Raw genomic sequence first — 17,112 nt, 5'->3', positions numbered from 1 at the left:
GGGTAGATGCCAATGTTGTAGCTGGACTGGAACAGATTTGCTAGGGGTGTGGCTAGTTCCGGAGCACAAGTCTTCAGTACAATTGCCGGAATGTTGTCAGGACCTGTAGCTTTTACAGTATCCAGTGCCTTCAGCCCTTTCTTCATATCATAGAGTGAATCGGATTGGCTGAAGACTGGCATCTGTAATGCTGGGGACCTCGGGAGGAGGCCGAGAAGGATCATCCACTCGGCTCTTCTCGCTGAAGATGGATGCAAATGCTTCAGCCTTGTCTTGTGAGGCGATGCAGTGAGAGGAGACATCTGCCTGCGTGAGACATTGCCAGAGTGAAGTTGGAAATTTGGTGCACTTGGTAAGTTTTGTCCAGTTAAAGTTTTAGATTAAGAGTCACTTTAACTCTCCTAGTTAGGTATATAGCCTTGTTAAACAAGAAGCAGCCAGCTGTGGCAGTTATCTGTCAATCAGCTAAAAGTAGTTGGGTTCAATAGGTGTTAATTATTGTAGCAGAAAGCTGAGCTAGTGAGTCATCAGAATCTCGATATCAAGCAGACCAGTTTCTTAGCCGAACGCAGTGATAGGAGATATCTGCCTGAGGGAAACATTCCCAGAATGAAGTTGGAAATTTGGTACACGTAGGAATTCGGTGTAGAGGGGGAAAGAAGGGCTCCTTTTTCTTATCTTTTTTTAGCCTCCAGCAGCTGGTGAGTTGTCTTTTGACTCCAAGGTAGGTGAGTGCAACTTTCCATTCTTATTAACTAATTGACTAATTCAAAAAAAGGTTGTACAGAAATGGCAGTGCCAGTGGGGTACTGCAACTGCAGCATGTGGGAATCTGTAGAATGCACTGCAATCTTGGGGTGTCTGCAGTAAGTGTCTGCACCTTGCACGACTTCACAGTAGGGAGACCAATGGTCAGTGACAGGAGGATGTGACTGCAAGTGAGGCAGGTAGGGGGAATCAGCATGTAGTGATGGAGGAGCCTCAGTCCCTGACCTTGTCCCAACAGGTACGAGGTCCTTGCTACCTGTGTGGATGAAGAGAAGAACTGCAAGGTGGATGAGCAGACTGACCATGACACCATCGTGAAAGATGCCATTCCAGTGGACGGAGTGAAGAGGAATGAGTTGGTGATAGACTATATAGTCAGGGGATAGATACCGTTCTCTGAAGCCATGACCGGGTGCTCCGGCTGTGTCGCCTGGCCAGTGCTAGGATCAAGGACATCTCATCGCGGCTGGAGAGGAACCTGGAGTTGTGGGGGGTGGGGGCGATGATCCAGTTGTCATGGTCCATGTGGGAACCAGTGACATATGTAGAACCAGAAATGTTCTGCTTAGAGAATTTGAGGAGTTGGGGTCCAAACTAAAATGTGGAACATCAAAGGTAATCATCTCCGGATTGTTACCTGAGTCACACGCAAAATGGCACAGGGTCAAGCAGATTAGAGGACTAAATGTGTGGCTCAAAGAGTGGTGTGGGAAGAAGGGGTTTCGATTCTTGGGACACTGGCATCAGTACTAAGAGAAGAGGGAGTTATTCTATTGGGATGGGCTTCACTTGATCTGGGCTGGGACCAGGTTCCTGGCCAATTGCTTAACTAGGACTGTGGGTAGGGCTTTAAATTAACAGAGCAGGGGAGGGTTTGGGTAAGGGAAATTTAGAAATCCAAAGAGGTCAGGGTATCGAGCAGGATAGTGATGTGGTAAATGCTAACAACAGAGACTTTAACAAAAATTGTACATCGACAAATAAGGTCATTGCAGGAAATAGAGGTTAAAAAAAAATGAAATGAAGGTTCCTTTTTCTGATTCCATGAAGCATCTGTAATAAGATAGAGGAACTAGTGGCACAATTAGAGGTAAATGATCTAGATCTAATTGCCATTACTGAGACATGGTTACAAGGAGATCAAGGTTGGGAAATTAATATTCCAGGGTATAAAATATTTCAGAGAGACAGAATGGCAAAGGAGGAGGGGTAGCGCTGATAGTAAAGGGTGGCATAAGGTCATTAATAAGAAGGGATCTGGCCTCAGAAGATCACCAAGTCGAATCAGTTTGGGTGGAAATTAGGAATAGCAGGAGTCAGAAAACACTGGTGGGAGTAGTTTACAGGCCCCCTAACAGTAGTTATATTATTGGACAGACCATTAAAATTATTGGAGCGTGTAATAAAAAAAGTAATTTATTAATTGTCGGGGACTTTAATCTGCATATAGACTGGGACAATCAAATTGGTAACGGTGGTCTAGAAGATGATTTTGTAGAAAGTTTTTGTGACAGTTTCTTCGAGCAATACATTGCAGAACCGACTAGGAATTAAGCTATCTTAGATCTCGCATTGAAGCAGTGTCATAGTAAAAGATCCACTGGGAAATAGTGGTCATAATACCATTGAATTTCATGTTAAGTTTGAAAGTGACACATTTCAATCACAAACAAGAATCTTAAACTTAAACAAAGCCAATTACAAAGGTATGAGGGGAGAACTAGCTAAGCTTAACTGGGTAAATAGACTGGAAGTTATGGCGGTAAATGAATAGCGGGAAATATTTAAAGAAATAATTCAAAGGGTTCAACAAAAGTACATTCTGTTCAAAAACAAAAACTCATCAAAGATACATCTGTGGTCACTCAGGAAGTTAAGGAGAATATTAAGAGGCTTACAATGTTGCAAAACCTAGTAGCAAGTCTGAGGATTGGGAGTGTTTTAGAAACCAGCAAAGGGCCTCCAAAAAGATGATAAGGGAAAAAATAGAATGAGAGTAACCTAGCCAGCAATATAAAAACATTGTAAGAGCTTTTAGAAGTACATAAAAAGGAAGCGAGTAGCTAAAGTAGACATTGGTCCCTTAAAGGCAGAGACAGGAGAAATCGTCATGGGGAATGAGGAAATGGCAGAGGCTGTGAACAAACATTTTGTCTGTCTTCACAGTAGAAGACACAAGTTCGATACCAGAAATAGGGAGTAACCTAGGGCCTAAAAAAAGTAAGGAAATTAATGTAATTAACATCAGTCGAAAAAAAGTATTGGAGGAACTTGACGGACTAAAATCTGACAAGTCCCTGGGACCTACATCCTAGGGTTCTAAAAGAGGTAGCTGCAGAGATAGTGGATGCACTGGTTCTGATTTTCTAGAATTCCTTAGATTCAGGAATGGTCCCGTCAGATTGGAAGTTGGCAAATTATTTATTTATTTATAGATACAGCACTGAAACAGGCCTTTCGGCCCACCGAGTCTGTGCCGACCAACAACCACCCATTTATACTAACCCAACAGTAATCCCATATTCCCTACCACCTACCTACACTAGAAGCAATTTACAATGACCAATTTACCTATCACCTGCAAGTCTTTGGCTGTGGGAAGAAACCGGAGCACCCGGCGAAAACCCACATGGTCACAGGGAGAACTTGCAAACTCCGCACAGGCAGTACCCAAAATCGCACCCGGGTTCCTGGAGCTGTGAGGCTGTGGTGCTAACCACTGCGCCACTGTGCTGCCCAAATGATCAACCTCATATCCTGAGACTGTGCCCCATGTTCTACATTCCCTAGCAAGGGGTGACAACCTTTCCGTGCTTACCACTTGTATCTTTCAATGAGAACACCTCGCATTTTTCTGAAGTCCAGAGAGTTTAGGCCCAATTTACAAGGACAGCGCTCTTATTCCCAGTCTAGAGACCTTCATTGTGCCACCTCCAAGGTTATATTACACTGCGAATCAGGAAAGGAGGTAGAGAGAAAACGGAACTACAGGCCAGTTAGCCTAACATCAGTTGTTGGGAAGATGCTAGAAAATATTCAAGAAGTCTTAACATTGCACTTGGAAAAGCATAGTATGATTAAAACAAGTCAGCATGATTTTACTAAAGGGAGATCCTGTTTGACAAATTTGTTAGAGTTGTTACGACTGAGGTGGGAGGAGTGCACTGTTAATTCAGCCCCACTTCTCCACAGGTTACAACATATCAATAAATTTTCCCACTTACCGAAACAGTCAAGTAGATGCTCTATTTGTCTCCAGAAAAAAGCACACCAACCAGGTTTCTTTAATAAACAACAAAACTATACGTTTATTATAAACCAGGTCTCAAATATATACGCGAATTGAAATATTAAAACCCCCTTATTTTATCCTAGCCCCCTCTCACTCACACAGACACACACACACACACACAACTGGTTAACTGCGAGAAAAAAAAGCGATTTTTGTTTACAGTTGTTACAAAGAAATAGAAGGACTAAAAAAAAACTTGGACTGAGAAGCAGTTATGAAAGTCCTTTGTTTTGGCGAGTTGTCCCAAAGTCGAGTAGGTGGCTGCCATCTTTCCAGGTGATGTTGATGAACAGTCTGTTTGGGTAGGCATCCAAGAAATTCAGCTACAGAAGGCTTCACATAGATCTTCCATCAGGTGTGCAGCAACAAAGGTTTTAGTTTTCATACATTCGATGCAAAGTCCTTTAAAATACAGGAGGCAACAGTACAACCTCATACAGGCTTTTGCTTTTCAGGAGCAGGGATTCTTCAGAAAGAGGCAACAGTGGTCTGGACTTTATTCTGATCCTGGCAGGTTAATACACAAGCTCCAACTGCCTCTTTTAGTCCAAAACCCAGTTGGCCTTTAACAGTTCAAAATGAAACCAGCTTTGTTTCCAGGCAAGTCCCATGATCATCATAAATTCTGTCTTGTCACAACAAAAAATAGCTCTTAAGTCAAACCCCCTGCTATGTTACTTGAAATTACATGCTTTTCAGTAAAAACTTGTTTACTGGTCAACCTTTTACTGCCTTCCTTTAAAACAAAACCCAGGTTCAGCCTCTTCAGTTATAAATTACAGATTCCAGATGAATCCAACTATAATTTCTTAAAACATATTTTACACAGAAAAACAGTAGCGCTCATGTAACAGAGTTTTTTGAGGATGTAACTAGTGGGGTAGATAAAGGGGAACCAGTAGATGTAGTATAAATAGTCGTTTAGTAGTACAGAACTTGAGTATTGCTGAAAGTAGAGACATGTTGTCGATGCTTTTCGTCTTGCAGTCATCAGGACAATTGCAAGAATAACCAATGTAAGGGAAAACAACTTATACTGCATGAGAAGAGAGTGCTGATTGGTTGGCAAGTGTACTCTCGTAGAGGCGTTGCCATAGTGAATGCACCAGTTCACAGTGACTGACAGTTAACTGCCAAGCTTTGTTTAAAATTTAAACCAGGCAGCTTGACTCTGGTCAAGGCATTGCCCTGAGGAATGAACCAGTGAAAGGCAGTAACTTATTTTGTTCAGCTGAAACAGTGCAATGTTTGTACGTATTCTTTCTGTCTGCAAAGAACAGGGCCCTGTGTATTAATATATGTACGTCTCAAAGACTGGCGGATCGTATCAACTAGCCCGTACCTGCAAAACTCAAAACACAGTGTCCAACATTAGATGTGATTCCACGATTGGACAACATTTGCTAAATAATCCACAGTGTGCTAAGAATTACGCTGACAACCAATTTAAGATTGTCAATAGGGCTCACAGTGTGCTGCATTTATGAGTACTGGAAGCTACATATATTATTTCACAGGGCAGATTCATCCAATTAAGGTAACCTGAACCCTTTTTATCTTAGGTGCATATGAAGAGTGAATACCAGCAGAGGGAAATACAGCAAGAAGAAAGTCCACGGAGAAAGAGCTTCTCACTCAGTGCATCCCAGAAGAAGTGCATTCATTCAGTGCTGAAGGAGCAGTAAGTACCAAAGGAGTTTTTTGATGCATCAGTTGAATTGCAAACATGGGAAATTATACTGAATAGGCATAACTGGGCAGCTAGCCAGCTTTGCTGTAGATGGTAACTTGAGAAGCAAAGTATCAAACTCTGTCCTCTTCCTTAAAGGAGGCTAATGGTGGAGACCATCTGAGGAAGGAAAGAAAGGAATGGGGAGGAAAAGAAAACTCACTTTTAAACTGGGAGAAGATTGGACTATAATCATTAGATCAGGAATATATAGATTGTTCCAGCACAGAAACAAGGCATTTGACCCACCATCTCTGTGCTGGTATTTTTCTCCTTGTAAGCCACCGAATCTAATTCTGCTCTGCTGTTAACTCATCATATCCTTTAATACTCTTTTTCATTTAGCTATTTCCCTGCTGTAAGAATTTAGGGTCTCTGCTTCAACATCAGTTTGCACCAGAGAATTCCATATCCAAACTTTTTATTCACCTTCCCCACTACCGCACCCCATACCACCCCCAACTGCCTTCCCCCACATCAGCTATCTTCGTGCCTTCACATTGTTTCCACTGGTTAGAGAGAAAGTAATCTGTTGCTAGTTAGCTTATTGTAAACCTCCATAGCTATGAAGGCCTTAATTATGTCACCTATTTACCTCCTCCGCTCACATGGGAAGAAAAGCCCTAAGTTCTCAAACGTCACTTCATAAGTGTAGCCACTCTTCCCTGCTAACATCCTACTGAAGCTACACTCCACCTTTTTCCATTGCTTTTATGTATGGGATGTCTTAAACTACCCAAATTCCAAATGCTGTATTTGGCTTCAGAGCCAAGTAAGCTGTGCTCTTGGGTTGGTGAATCAGTTTCCACTGATAGCAGACACAAAAGTTGGGTTTTTCTTATGAAAGGAGATATATCAGAAAGGCATCCTGACTTGGAAAAGTGCTGTGAGAATGTTTTTAGAAAAAGATCAAACTACAGAGAGAGAGAGAGAGAGATGTTCTCTTGTGAGTTGGAGGACAGGCTGCAGAAAAATGATTCTTTAAGTAAGATGACCCACGAGAGTGGGGATAGTATCACGTTTACTTTGTTTTGTATCATTATGGTAACATACATTGTACCAATTGAATCTAAACAACCTCTTCCTCTGTATGTTTCATTGTCCATGGCCTCACCCCTCCCAATCTCTAACCTCCTGCAGTCCTACAACTCTTGGAGATATCTGTGCTCCTTCAATTCTGGCCCCACTGAGCATTCCTGATTTTACTTGTTCCACTATTGGTGGCTATGCTTTCAGTTGCCTCGGCCATAAGTTCTGGAATTCATTCTCTAAAATTCTCCACCTCACTACATCTCTCCTCCCTTAAGATGCTCCATAAAACCTACCTCTTCGGTGAAGCATTTGGTCATCTGCCCTAATATCTCTGTATGTGGCTCCTGTGAAGTGCCTTGGGATGTTTTACTGCATAATAAGGCACTATAAAATTACAAATTGTTGTCGAACAAAGCAACTTGCCAATGAAACCAAATGTCATAATCCACCTTCAGGCAGGCATGCAAAAAATACTGCATTTCCAGTTCAATTCACAAAAGGTTCTATTGTTACACTGGCGTGCAAGTAGATATCAGGCGCATTGAAAGGAATTTAGAAATAGGAGTAGTCTACTCTGCCATTCAGATAGATTGTCACCCTGGTTCTGTAAGCCTCAACATCCTTGCCTAACAAATATAAAAGTCTCCGTTTTGAAAGTTTCAAATGACCCCCTCACCAATGTTTTAGGAAAAAGAGTTCCACATTTCCATCGCCCTTGAATGGGTTAGCTCTAATCTAAAGGCTAAGCGTGTGGACTGCCCCATCAGAGGAAATAAGATCGATAGAGAGAAACTATCAAATCCTTTAATCTTAAATACCTTAATTAAATCACGCCTGAATCTTCCAAACTCCAAGAGAATACAAGTCTTGTCTATGAAACCTGTCCTCATAAATTAATCCTTTTAGCATTCTAATAAATCTGTAGCGTACTGGGTCATAGAATGGCCTCCTTCTGTGCTGACCTACTGTAAGAGCATTTCAGCTAGTCCCCCTCCCTAGTTCCTAGCTAATTTTTCTTCAGCTAATTATCCAATTCCATTTTGAAAAAAGACCAGAAATGCTGAAAAATACTCAGCAGGTCTGGCAGCATCTGTGGAGAGAGAAGCAGAGTTAACGTTTCAGGTCAGTGACCCTTCAACAGAACTCCATTTCGAAAACCCTGATTGTATCTGCGTCCAGTACGTTCTTGGGTAGTGCATTCCAGATTCTAACCACTCGTTGTATAACATTTTTCCTCATGTCGCCATTGGTTCTTTTGCCAGTCACCTTAAGCCAGTGTCCTCTGGTTCTCAGCCCTTCCACCAATGGGGACAATTTTTCTCTATCTTCTCTGTCCCGACCCCTCAAAATTTTGAATATCTCTATCAAATCTCCTCTTGCTCTTCCTTTTTCTATGGAGATCAGTCCCAGCTTCTCCAATCTATCCATGTAACTGAAGTCCCGCATCCCTGGAACCATTCTTATGAATCTTTTATCACCCTCTCTAAAGCTTTCCCATTCTTTCTAAAGTGCGGTGGCCAGAAATGCCCAACTACTCCAGTTGAGGCCAAACCAGTATTTTATAACAGTTCATCATAACTTCTTTGCTTTTGTATTCTGTGCTTCTCTTCATAAAGCTCAGGATTCCATATGCTTTTTTAACTACTTTCTCAACCTGCCCTGCCACCTTCAACAATTTCTGCACATGCACCCCCTTTAGAATTGTGCCCTTTCTAAGGCCAATATTCTAACTGGGGTCTAACTGAGCTTTGTATAACAAGCATAACCTCAATCTCTTTGTCTGCCAACCCTCTTGAGATAAAGGCAAACATCCCATTAGCTTTTAAAATTATTTTTAGTACCTGTCCTGCAGCTTTTAGTAATTTCTGTATTTGGTACCTCAAATCTCTCTGCTCCTCCCATAGTTCCTAGCTTCTCATCATTTAAAAAAAATACTGATCAATCAATCTTGGGTCCAAAGTGGATGATGTTGCATTTCCCTCATGTTGAACTCCATCTGCCACAGTTGTGTCCAGTCACTTAATCTATGAATATTCCTTTTGCAATTTTCTGCCTCCATCTACACTACATACTGTGTCATCAGCAAAACTTGATATACAACTCTCTCTTCATCCAAGTCATTTATAAATATAGGCTGATGAGTTCTCAGGACAAATCTCTGGGGGCACCGCTAATCACATCCTGCCAATTGGAGTCCATACACGTTATCTCTGCTCTTTTTTTTCTCCTACCTCCTAACCAATTCCCTATCCATGTCAATTGGTTATCTCCAATTCCACATGCTGTCAATTTTATTAGCATCCCTGTGTGGGACCTTATTGAATGCCTTGTGGAATTTTACAGATTGTGAGGAGGCAGTGGCGTAATGGTAATGTCATTAGACTAGTAACCCAGAGCCCCCAGGCTAATACTCTGGGGACGTGGGTTTGAACCCCTGGCAGATGGTAGAATTTGATTAATAAATCTGGAATTAAAAAGCTAGTCTAGTGGTGATCATGAAACCATTGTCGATTGTTGTAAAAGTCCATCTGGTTCACTAATGCCCTTTAGGGAAGGAAATCTGCTGTCCTTGCCCGATCTGGCCTACATGTGACTCCAGACCCAATGTGGTTAACTCTTAAATGCCGTCTGAAATGGCCTAGAAAGGCCATTCCGTTTCATCAAACCACTACAAAGTACCTACACCCCAAGGACTGCAGAATTCAAGAAGGCAACTCACCACCACCTTCTCGAGGACAATTCGGGATGGGCAATAAATGCTGGCATAGCCAGCGATGCCCACATCCCTCGAACGAATAAAAAAAAAAAATCCATATACACTTTCTCATCTACCATGTTTGTCACCTCCTCAAAAAATTCAACTGGGTCATTCCCTCTACAATTCTATGCTGGCGTTCTTTGATCAGTTCACATTGTGTCAAGTGCTCAGTCACTTTGTCCCTAACTATAGATTCCAGTAACTTACCCTCATTTCAGGCTGTGCATTCCAGATCATCATGGTAATAGATTGGTTGGAGAAATTGGTATTCTACTCTGTTATTCCAAAGCAATGGTCCATTTTTGTATTAGAAAATTAAATCAATAAAACCAAGGGTGTAACTGTCTTTGAGAGCAATTAAATATGTTATTTCTTTATAGATGGTGGCCTATTCATTTGTTTAGAATAGAATTTCATTGATTGGTAAAGGTATTAAGGGTTATGGAATCAAGGCGGTTAATGGAGTTAAGATACAGATCGACTATGATCTAATTGAATGGTGGAACAAGCTTCAGGGGCTGAATGGCCTACTCCTGTTCCAATAAACTGAGCTCCTTTTAATTATTTTAATATTGTAATATTTAATATTTTAATTTTCTTTTTCAGGAGTGACCGTATTGCTGAAATGGTGAAGAAGATTAATGACATCCGAGCTCATGTGAATTTTTAAGTCCTGAACTTTTCTATTCTGCTCATTGACGACAGGTTATTTTTCAAGCTACGATGTTTGAAAGAGGGGGGAGGGCAACCCCTTTTCCTCTGAAATAACATTGAGGAAAAGCAAAATGACAGCATTTCAACCACTGCTGGTCTTATTTGAGCTGCCAGTTTTGATGCCGTTTTGTACAAGAGGGAATGGATTTCATTCTGGGTAAAATTTCAATAGGCTTTTTATTTGCAGTATGCATAAAGACCCAAATTGTTTTAACCTTGCATCTCTAAGATCTTTTTGCTATTTAGATGCAGTTCCACAATTGAAAAAGATTATTGAGGTACTAGTGCTGTACCAAGGATTAGTGGAAGTACACCTATCGACCTCAGATTATTAAAATAGTTCTTCTATGTGTATACTATATTTCATTAATTCCAAAATACTAACTAGTCATGACCAATTTCTTGCTGGACTATGAGGCCAGCTCCCTTCAAAAAAAAAGGATATTTTCTTCTCTCCTTCTCAGGTTCCTGGTTCGTGCCATGTACAGTTTCACCTTTTACCTAAAAGTAGTTCTTGCTGTGTAAACCTAGAGAATAGGTGTCAGCAAGCAATTCAAGCACACAGCCTTATTCTAGACTCGTGTTTTGTTTAAAACTGCAAAATACTAGCTTTATCCACTAATTTGGTACTGCTTTTTCAGGGGAAAAATAGCTCTTCCTTTTGTGGGTATGCATTGTTGTGCGTTACTTTATACTGGGGTGATGGGTAAACCTTCCCTACCGCTGCTGGTGTTGCTCAGAACTAGGCCTCTGGCATTTCCTTTTCCTGCTGTTAGTATTGCTGTTTTAATCTGGTTTTCAACACAGTACGGTCTCACCATAACTAGGCACATATATTTGGTGCTCATTCATGCTATTGATTTTAGGCTTTTTAAATCAATTATTGTTTCTGGGATGCTTTTTAATACATAACGGAAACTTGCACACCTTTCTCAAGATGTTTTTTCACATCTTCAGTGTTTTTGTTGACTAGTTTGGAAGGACCGGTGCAGAGTAACTATATCCCTTGACGTGGCTTGGAACTTCAACATTCGGCAAACTTTTTGATTATACTCTTTAGGAGGAAGATGTCTGATTAAATCTCCTGAACCCCACCTTGGTGACTGTAGCAGGACCACACCTCCGGTCAACTGGATGGGAAAACCAGCCACATTCCCACTCTGGATTACTGTCCAGTGGCTCCTGCTGGAAAGTCTGTGTGTAAACCTGTTGAAAATGGGATTGGAATCTACCCTGATGTCCATCGTGGTTAATTAGATGCAGAAATTTGTTTGGGTTTCCACCTGAAAATGGTCACTTGGGTGAGGTGGTGGGAAGGGGAAGCGAGAGAGATAACTGCTGGTACATATGGAACTTTACAAGGCAGGAGACAGTACTTTAGAAAAGGAGGGTCGACTTTTTGCCCAGAATCTTCTTATCCAAGTTTGCTTCTCAAATTATCTAAAGCAAACATTTTAAACTGTTAGAAATATTTTGGAATCTGTACTCTGGTATCTGGTTTATTTTTGCATCTCGCAGCTGTCACTTTGATTTATGGAATGCAAATTAGAGGTGTGCAAAGGAAACCCGACACATGCCATCGGAACCTGTCGGGAAGAGGTCGGGTAGCGGGCCTTTTCCCATGTACTGACGTAAAGGCCTGCCACCCCATCCAACCTTGAAGGATCCCGACGATATGTCGGGTAGGGTCAGACTTCCGGGTCCGGAATTCGGGTTTCCTTTGCACACCTCTAATGCAAATGCTCCTTTTGGGGGGTGATTGCTGCGGTAAGCATTCCATTCCAGCCCTGTAAATGCTATGCAGAAGAAGGAGGGAGTAATTTTAATTTAATGCACCTGATGGGGATTAGGTCAAACACTGCTTTTATATCCTGCCCAATTTTACTCTCCATTGAAGTTAGTTTCTCATTGAATAGATTAGATTAAAATTACCTCCAAATATTTTTTTAAAAAGTACTATTTAGACATTTTGATCCAAAGTATACAAGCAAATGAGTAAGATCCTTTTTCAAAAGAAGTACCTTGATATGTAATTTTGTGTACTTTATACATATTTTTGTGTCTGAATAAATGCTTTTAAATGGTACATTGAGTCGTCTTGTTGATGAGTCAGTCATTTCCAGCACAGAAGACGACCATTTGGCCCATCAAGTCCATGCCGGCTCTCCACAGAGCAATGCAGTCAGTCCCACTCCCCGGCTCGATCCCCATTGTCCTGCAAGTCTGTTTCTCTCAGGTGGTCATCCAACTTCCTCTTGAAGTCATTGATCGTCTCTGCTTCCACCACCCTTGTGGGCAGCGAGTTCCAGGTCATTATTAAGTACTTCTTCATATTCCCCTTGCATCTTTTGCCCAAAACTTTCAATCTGTGTGCCCTATTGCTTGTACCACTTGTTAATGGGAACAGCTTTTCCTTCTTTAACTTATCTAAGCCTGTCACAATCTTGTGCACTTCTCTGCCCCTAAAACCTTCATCCACTGCAGAAATCCTCATCCATGCCTTTGTTATCTCTAGACTTGACTATTCCAACGCCCTTCTAGCCAGCTTCCCATTTTCACCCTCCATAAATGAAAGCTCATCCAAAACTCAGCTGCTTATATCTGAATTCACTCCAAATCCTATTCACCCATCACCCTTGTCCTCACTGACCTACATTGTTTCCCGGTCAACCAACGTCTTGATTTTAAAATTCTAATCCATAGGAGGTTGTACAGTACAGCTGAGGGGAGTTGGTGTTGCTTCTCATCTGTTTCTCAAGTGGAGGCATAGAGAATGAAAAAGGAAAATGCTGGAAATACTCCAGGTCAGGCAGCATCTGTGGACAGAGAATGGGAATTAAAAAATTAGCTCAATGACCTTTTATCAGAACAACAACTGCTACTTATATTTATATAGTGCCTTTAACATTATAAAACGTCCCAAGGTGCTTCACAGGAGCATTATAAAACAGTACGATGCCAAGCCATAGAAGGGGATATTGGGTCAAAGAGGGAGGTTTTAAGGAATGTCTTAAAGGAGGAAAGTGAGGAGGGGAGGGTAGCCCAGAGCTTGGGGCCTAAGCAACTGAATGCACGGCCACCAATAGTAGAGCGATTAACATCGGGGATGCATAAGAGGCCAGAATTAGAGGAGTGTAGATATATCTGAGTGTTATGGGGCTGGAGGAGATTACAGAGATAGGGAAGGGTGAGGCTATGGAGGGATTGGAAAACAAGGATGAGAATTTTAAAATCAAGATGTTGCTTGACCGGGAGCTAATGTAGGTTAATGAGCATAGGGGACTTGGTGCAAGTTAAGACACTGGCAGCAATATTTAGGATGACATCAAGAACTGGAAAAAGTGAGAGATGTAACCAGTTTTAAGCAGATACAGAGGCAGGGAAAGGGTGATGGGAGGAAAGACCAAAAAGGAAGGTGTGTGATATGGTGGAAGGCAGGAGAGATTAAATTTTTTTAAAAAAGGGATGATGGTGCAAGGCAAAAATGTGTGGTAACATGACAAGTAAAGAAACAGAAGATGCGGTCTAGAAGAGCTGTAATTTACAACAATAGGATCATTACCAGCAGTTTTTCTCTGGAAAAAAATGGGAGCAGTAGTTATGATCTGGAATTATTGAACTCCATGTTGAATCTGGAAGTCTGTAAAGTGCCTAATGGAAAGATGAGGTCCCGTTTCTCACACTTCTTTAAAACTGTAAAAGGCCAAGGATAGAGGGGTCAGAGTGGAAGTGAGGCAGAGAATTAAAGTGACAAGCGACCGGAAGCTCATGGCCACTGGAACAGAGGTGTTCTCCAAAGTGAACACCCGATGTGCATTTGGTCCTCCCCGATGTAGAGATTGCATCGTTAGCAGCAAATACAGTATACCAAATTGAAAGAAGTACGCATACTACAGCCTTTGCTGTATCCAGTGCCTTAATTTCTTGATACCATGTGGAGTGAATCGAATTGGCTTAAGTCTAGAATCTGTGATACTGGCGACCCAAGGAGGAGGCCAAAATGGATTGTCTACTCGGCACTTCTGGTTGAAGATGCAAATACTTCAGACTTCTCTTTTGCATTGAAGTGCTTGGCTCTGCTGCCATTGAGTATAAGGATGTTTGTGCAACCTCTTCTGGTTAGTTGTTTAATTGTCCACCACCATTCACGACTGGGTGTGGCAGGACGCAGAGATGTGATCTCATCCATTGCTTGGGGGATCACTTAGATCTGTCAATAGCATGCTGCTTCCACTGTTCAGCATGCATTTAGTCCTGTGTTGTAGCTTCACCAGGTTGGCATATCATTTTTAGATATGCCTGGGGTTACTCCTGGTATGTTTTCCTCCACTCCTCATTGAACCAGGGTTGGTCCTCTGGCTTGATGGAAATGGTGGAGTGAGGGATATGCCAGACTATCTCAGTATTAACCAGGCCTGACTGTTTAGTTTCAAAGATCGGTTGGGATAGGGTATGTTTTTGTTTTATTGATTGATTCAACATTAAACATATTTACAACATTGCAATCATTCTTTTGTTCCATGCAATAATTCTTTTGTTCCATACAATCATTCTTTCACCAGTTTTTAGCTACAGAAAATATGATCATTAAAGACATTAACAACATTATTTGTTATATTGTACAGTCTTTCCTTTACCATTTATTAGCTTTATAAATTAAAGCTTAGTGACTATTGATTTTAGAATTTGGTCCAAAGTGTCATCCTTAAATTCTTTTCCAAATAAAACAGGGCTTTATAATGATTTTTTTAGTTTATATTTGAAGTGCTCTTTTAGGTTCATTCCTATAGACACGCATTCCTTTGTTACACGATCATGAATCTGGCAAGAGTGAACATTCTCTCGTGTGTTAGTGGGTGAAAACCAGGTTTAGTTCTCTTGAATTCAAAATGTGCTAGTTTGTGTCTTTTGCGCTACCTTTTCTTCTGCTCTTTCTCCCTTTGCCTCCGCAACCCCCTTTTCTTTTGTGTAGCAGCAGAATTTGCAGTAAACAAATGGTCAAATGATTGTGCAACTCACCAAGGCTCCTTTGACAGCATCTTCCAAACCGTGACCTCTACCACCTAGAAGGATAAGGGCAGCAGATGCATGGGAACACCACCCAAGTTCCCCTCCAAGCCACACACCATCCTGACTTGGAACTATATCACTGTTCTTTCACTGTTGCTGGGTCAAAATCCTGGAATTCCCTTCCTAACAGCACTGTTCAGAAGTTCAAAGCAGCTCACCACCACCTTCTCAAGGGCAATTAGGGCTGGCCTAGTCAGTGATGCCCACATCCCATGAAAATTTTTTAAAAAGAAAGTAAGAGAGTGAGTGCAGGGACAAGCAGCAAAAAGAATGTTAATTGATTAATGGCAGTGTGAGGGTGCAGGGCTGTGAGCAGCCTCTGGCGGCAGCAAAAGCTGACTGCATCTGGTATTCCCAGGTGGTCTCCCATTCAAGTACTAACCAGGCCTGAGGCTGCTCAGCTTCCTAGATTAGACATTTTCAGACTAGTGTGGCCTTAGGCATTTACTGACTGACTTTCTCTTAAAGGCCCACAGTTCTGACACTATTTCTTTTTTGCTGCCTCATAGAATCACACTGCACAGAAGGATTTATATTTTTTCCTTTCCTCCCCCACCTCCATCCCCACCTTTACTTTCTTGGTGTTCTGCCCCACAGATACAAACTCCAAGCCTTACCCTTCAATAGGAACAGGAGAAGGCTATTTGGCCCCTCGAGCCGGTTCCACAATTCAGTGAGATCATGGCTGATCTGCAACCTAACTCCCTATACCCACCTTTGCCCCCCACCCACCCCCCCCACGCCCTTAATACCTTTGATTAACAACAATCTATAAATCTCAGATTTATAATTGACCTGTCATTTGTGGGACAGAGTTCAGTACTTCTACAAACCTTTTGCATGTAGAAGTGTTTCCTAGTTTCACTCCCGAAAGGTCTGGCTCTAAATTTTTAGATTATGCCACCTAGTCCTAGACTCCCCAACCAGTGGAAATAGTTTCTCTCTATCTACTCTATCTGTTCCCCTTAATACCTTAAGCTTCGATCAAATCACCCCTTAACCTTCTAAATTCCAGGGAATGCAACCCCACTTGTATAATCTCTCCTCATAATTAACTTTTGGAGTCCAGCTATCATTCTAGTAAATCTATGCTGCATTCCTGCCAAGGCCAGAAAATTCTTCCTAAGGTGTGGTGGCCAGAACTGCTCACAGTACTCCTCCAGGTGTGCTTTAAACAGGGCTTTGTATAGCTGAAGCATGATTTTAAATTCCTTGTATTCTAGCCCTCTAGATAGAAAGACCTGCATTCCATTCACCTTTTCGATTATTTTCTCAATTTTTTTGCTTTTCCTTTCGAGCCTTCTGGACTCTTAATATTGAGTTCAACGATTTCAGATCATAACCACTGCTCCCAATTTTTTTCCAGAGAGTAGCTTTTGATAATTATCCTATTATAAGAACATAAGAAATAGCATGAGTAGACCATTCGGCCCCTCACGCCTGCTCTGCCATTCAATACGATCATGGCTAATCTACCTCAATTCCACTATCCTGCCCGCTCCCCATATCCCTTGATTCCCTGAGAGATCAAAAATCTATCAATCTTGGTCTTAAATATACTCAACCATGGAACATCCGCAACCCGCGGACGTAGACAATTCCAAAGATTCACATCCCTCAGAGTGAAAAAATTTCTCATCTCAGTCCTAAATGATCGACCCCATTATCCTGAGGCAGTGCCCCCGTGTTTTAGGTGACCCTTCATCAGAACCAGACCTGAAACGTTGACTCTGCTTCTCTTTCCACAGA

General features: G+C 41.7%; 1 protein-coding gene across 3 annotated transcripts in view; it reads left to right on the top strand.

Annotated features, from left to right (window-relative positions):
* nup88 (nucleoporin 88) overlaps positions 1-14,758 on the top strand; it is a 61,454-nt gene extending 46,696 nt beyond the window's left edge. The window contains exons 16-17 of one of the 3 annotated variants that reach the window (XM_068010050.1): positions 5,623-5,741; positions 10,186-14,758. In XM_068010050.1, the coding sequence (XP_067866151.1) occupies positions 5,623-5,741; positions 10,186-10,249 (183 nt within the window). In that variant the 3' untranslated portion in view covers positions 10,250-14,758. Of the gene's footprint in view, positions 1-5,622; positions 5,746-10,185 lie in introns of those variants that run through there. The other 2 variants (XM_068010049.1, XM_068010052.1) reach the window with 2 other exon arrangements.
* Positions 14,759-17,112: the final 2,354 nt, after the last annotated feature.

Source organism: Heterodontus francisci, chromosome 30, assembly GCF_036365525.1.
Source record: "Heterodontus francisci isolate sHetFra1 chromosome 30, sHetFra1.hap1, whole genome shotgun sequence".
Classification (NCBI taxonomy): Eukaryota; Metazoa; Chordata; class Chondrichthyes; order Heterodontiformes; family Heterodontidae; genus Heterodontus; species Heterodontus francisci.
Note: the sequence above shows the minus strand (reverse complement) of the source record. Positions and strands in the feature narration are given on the sequence as shown.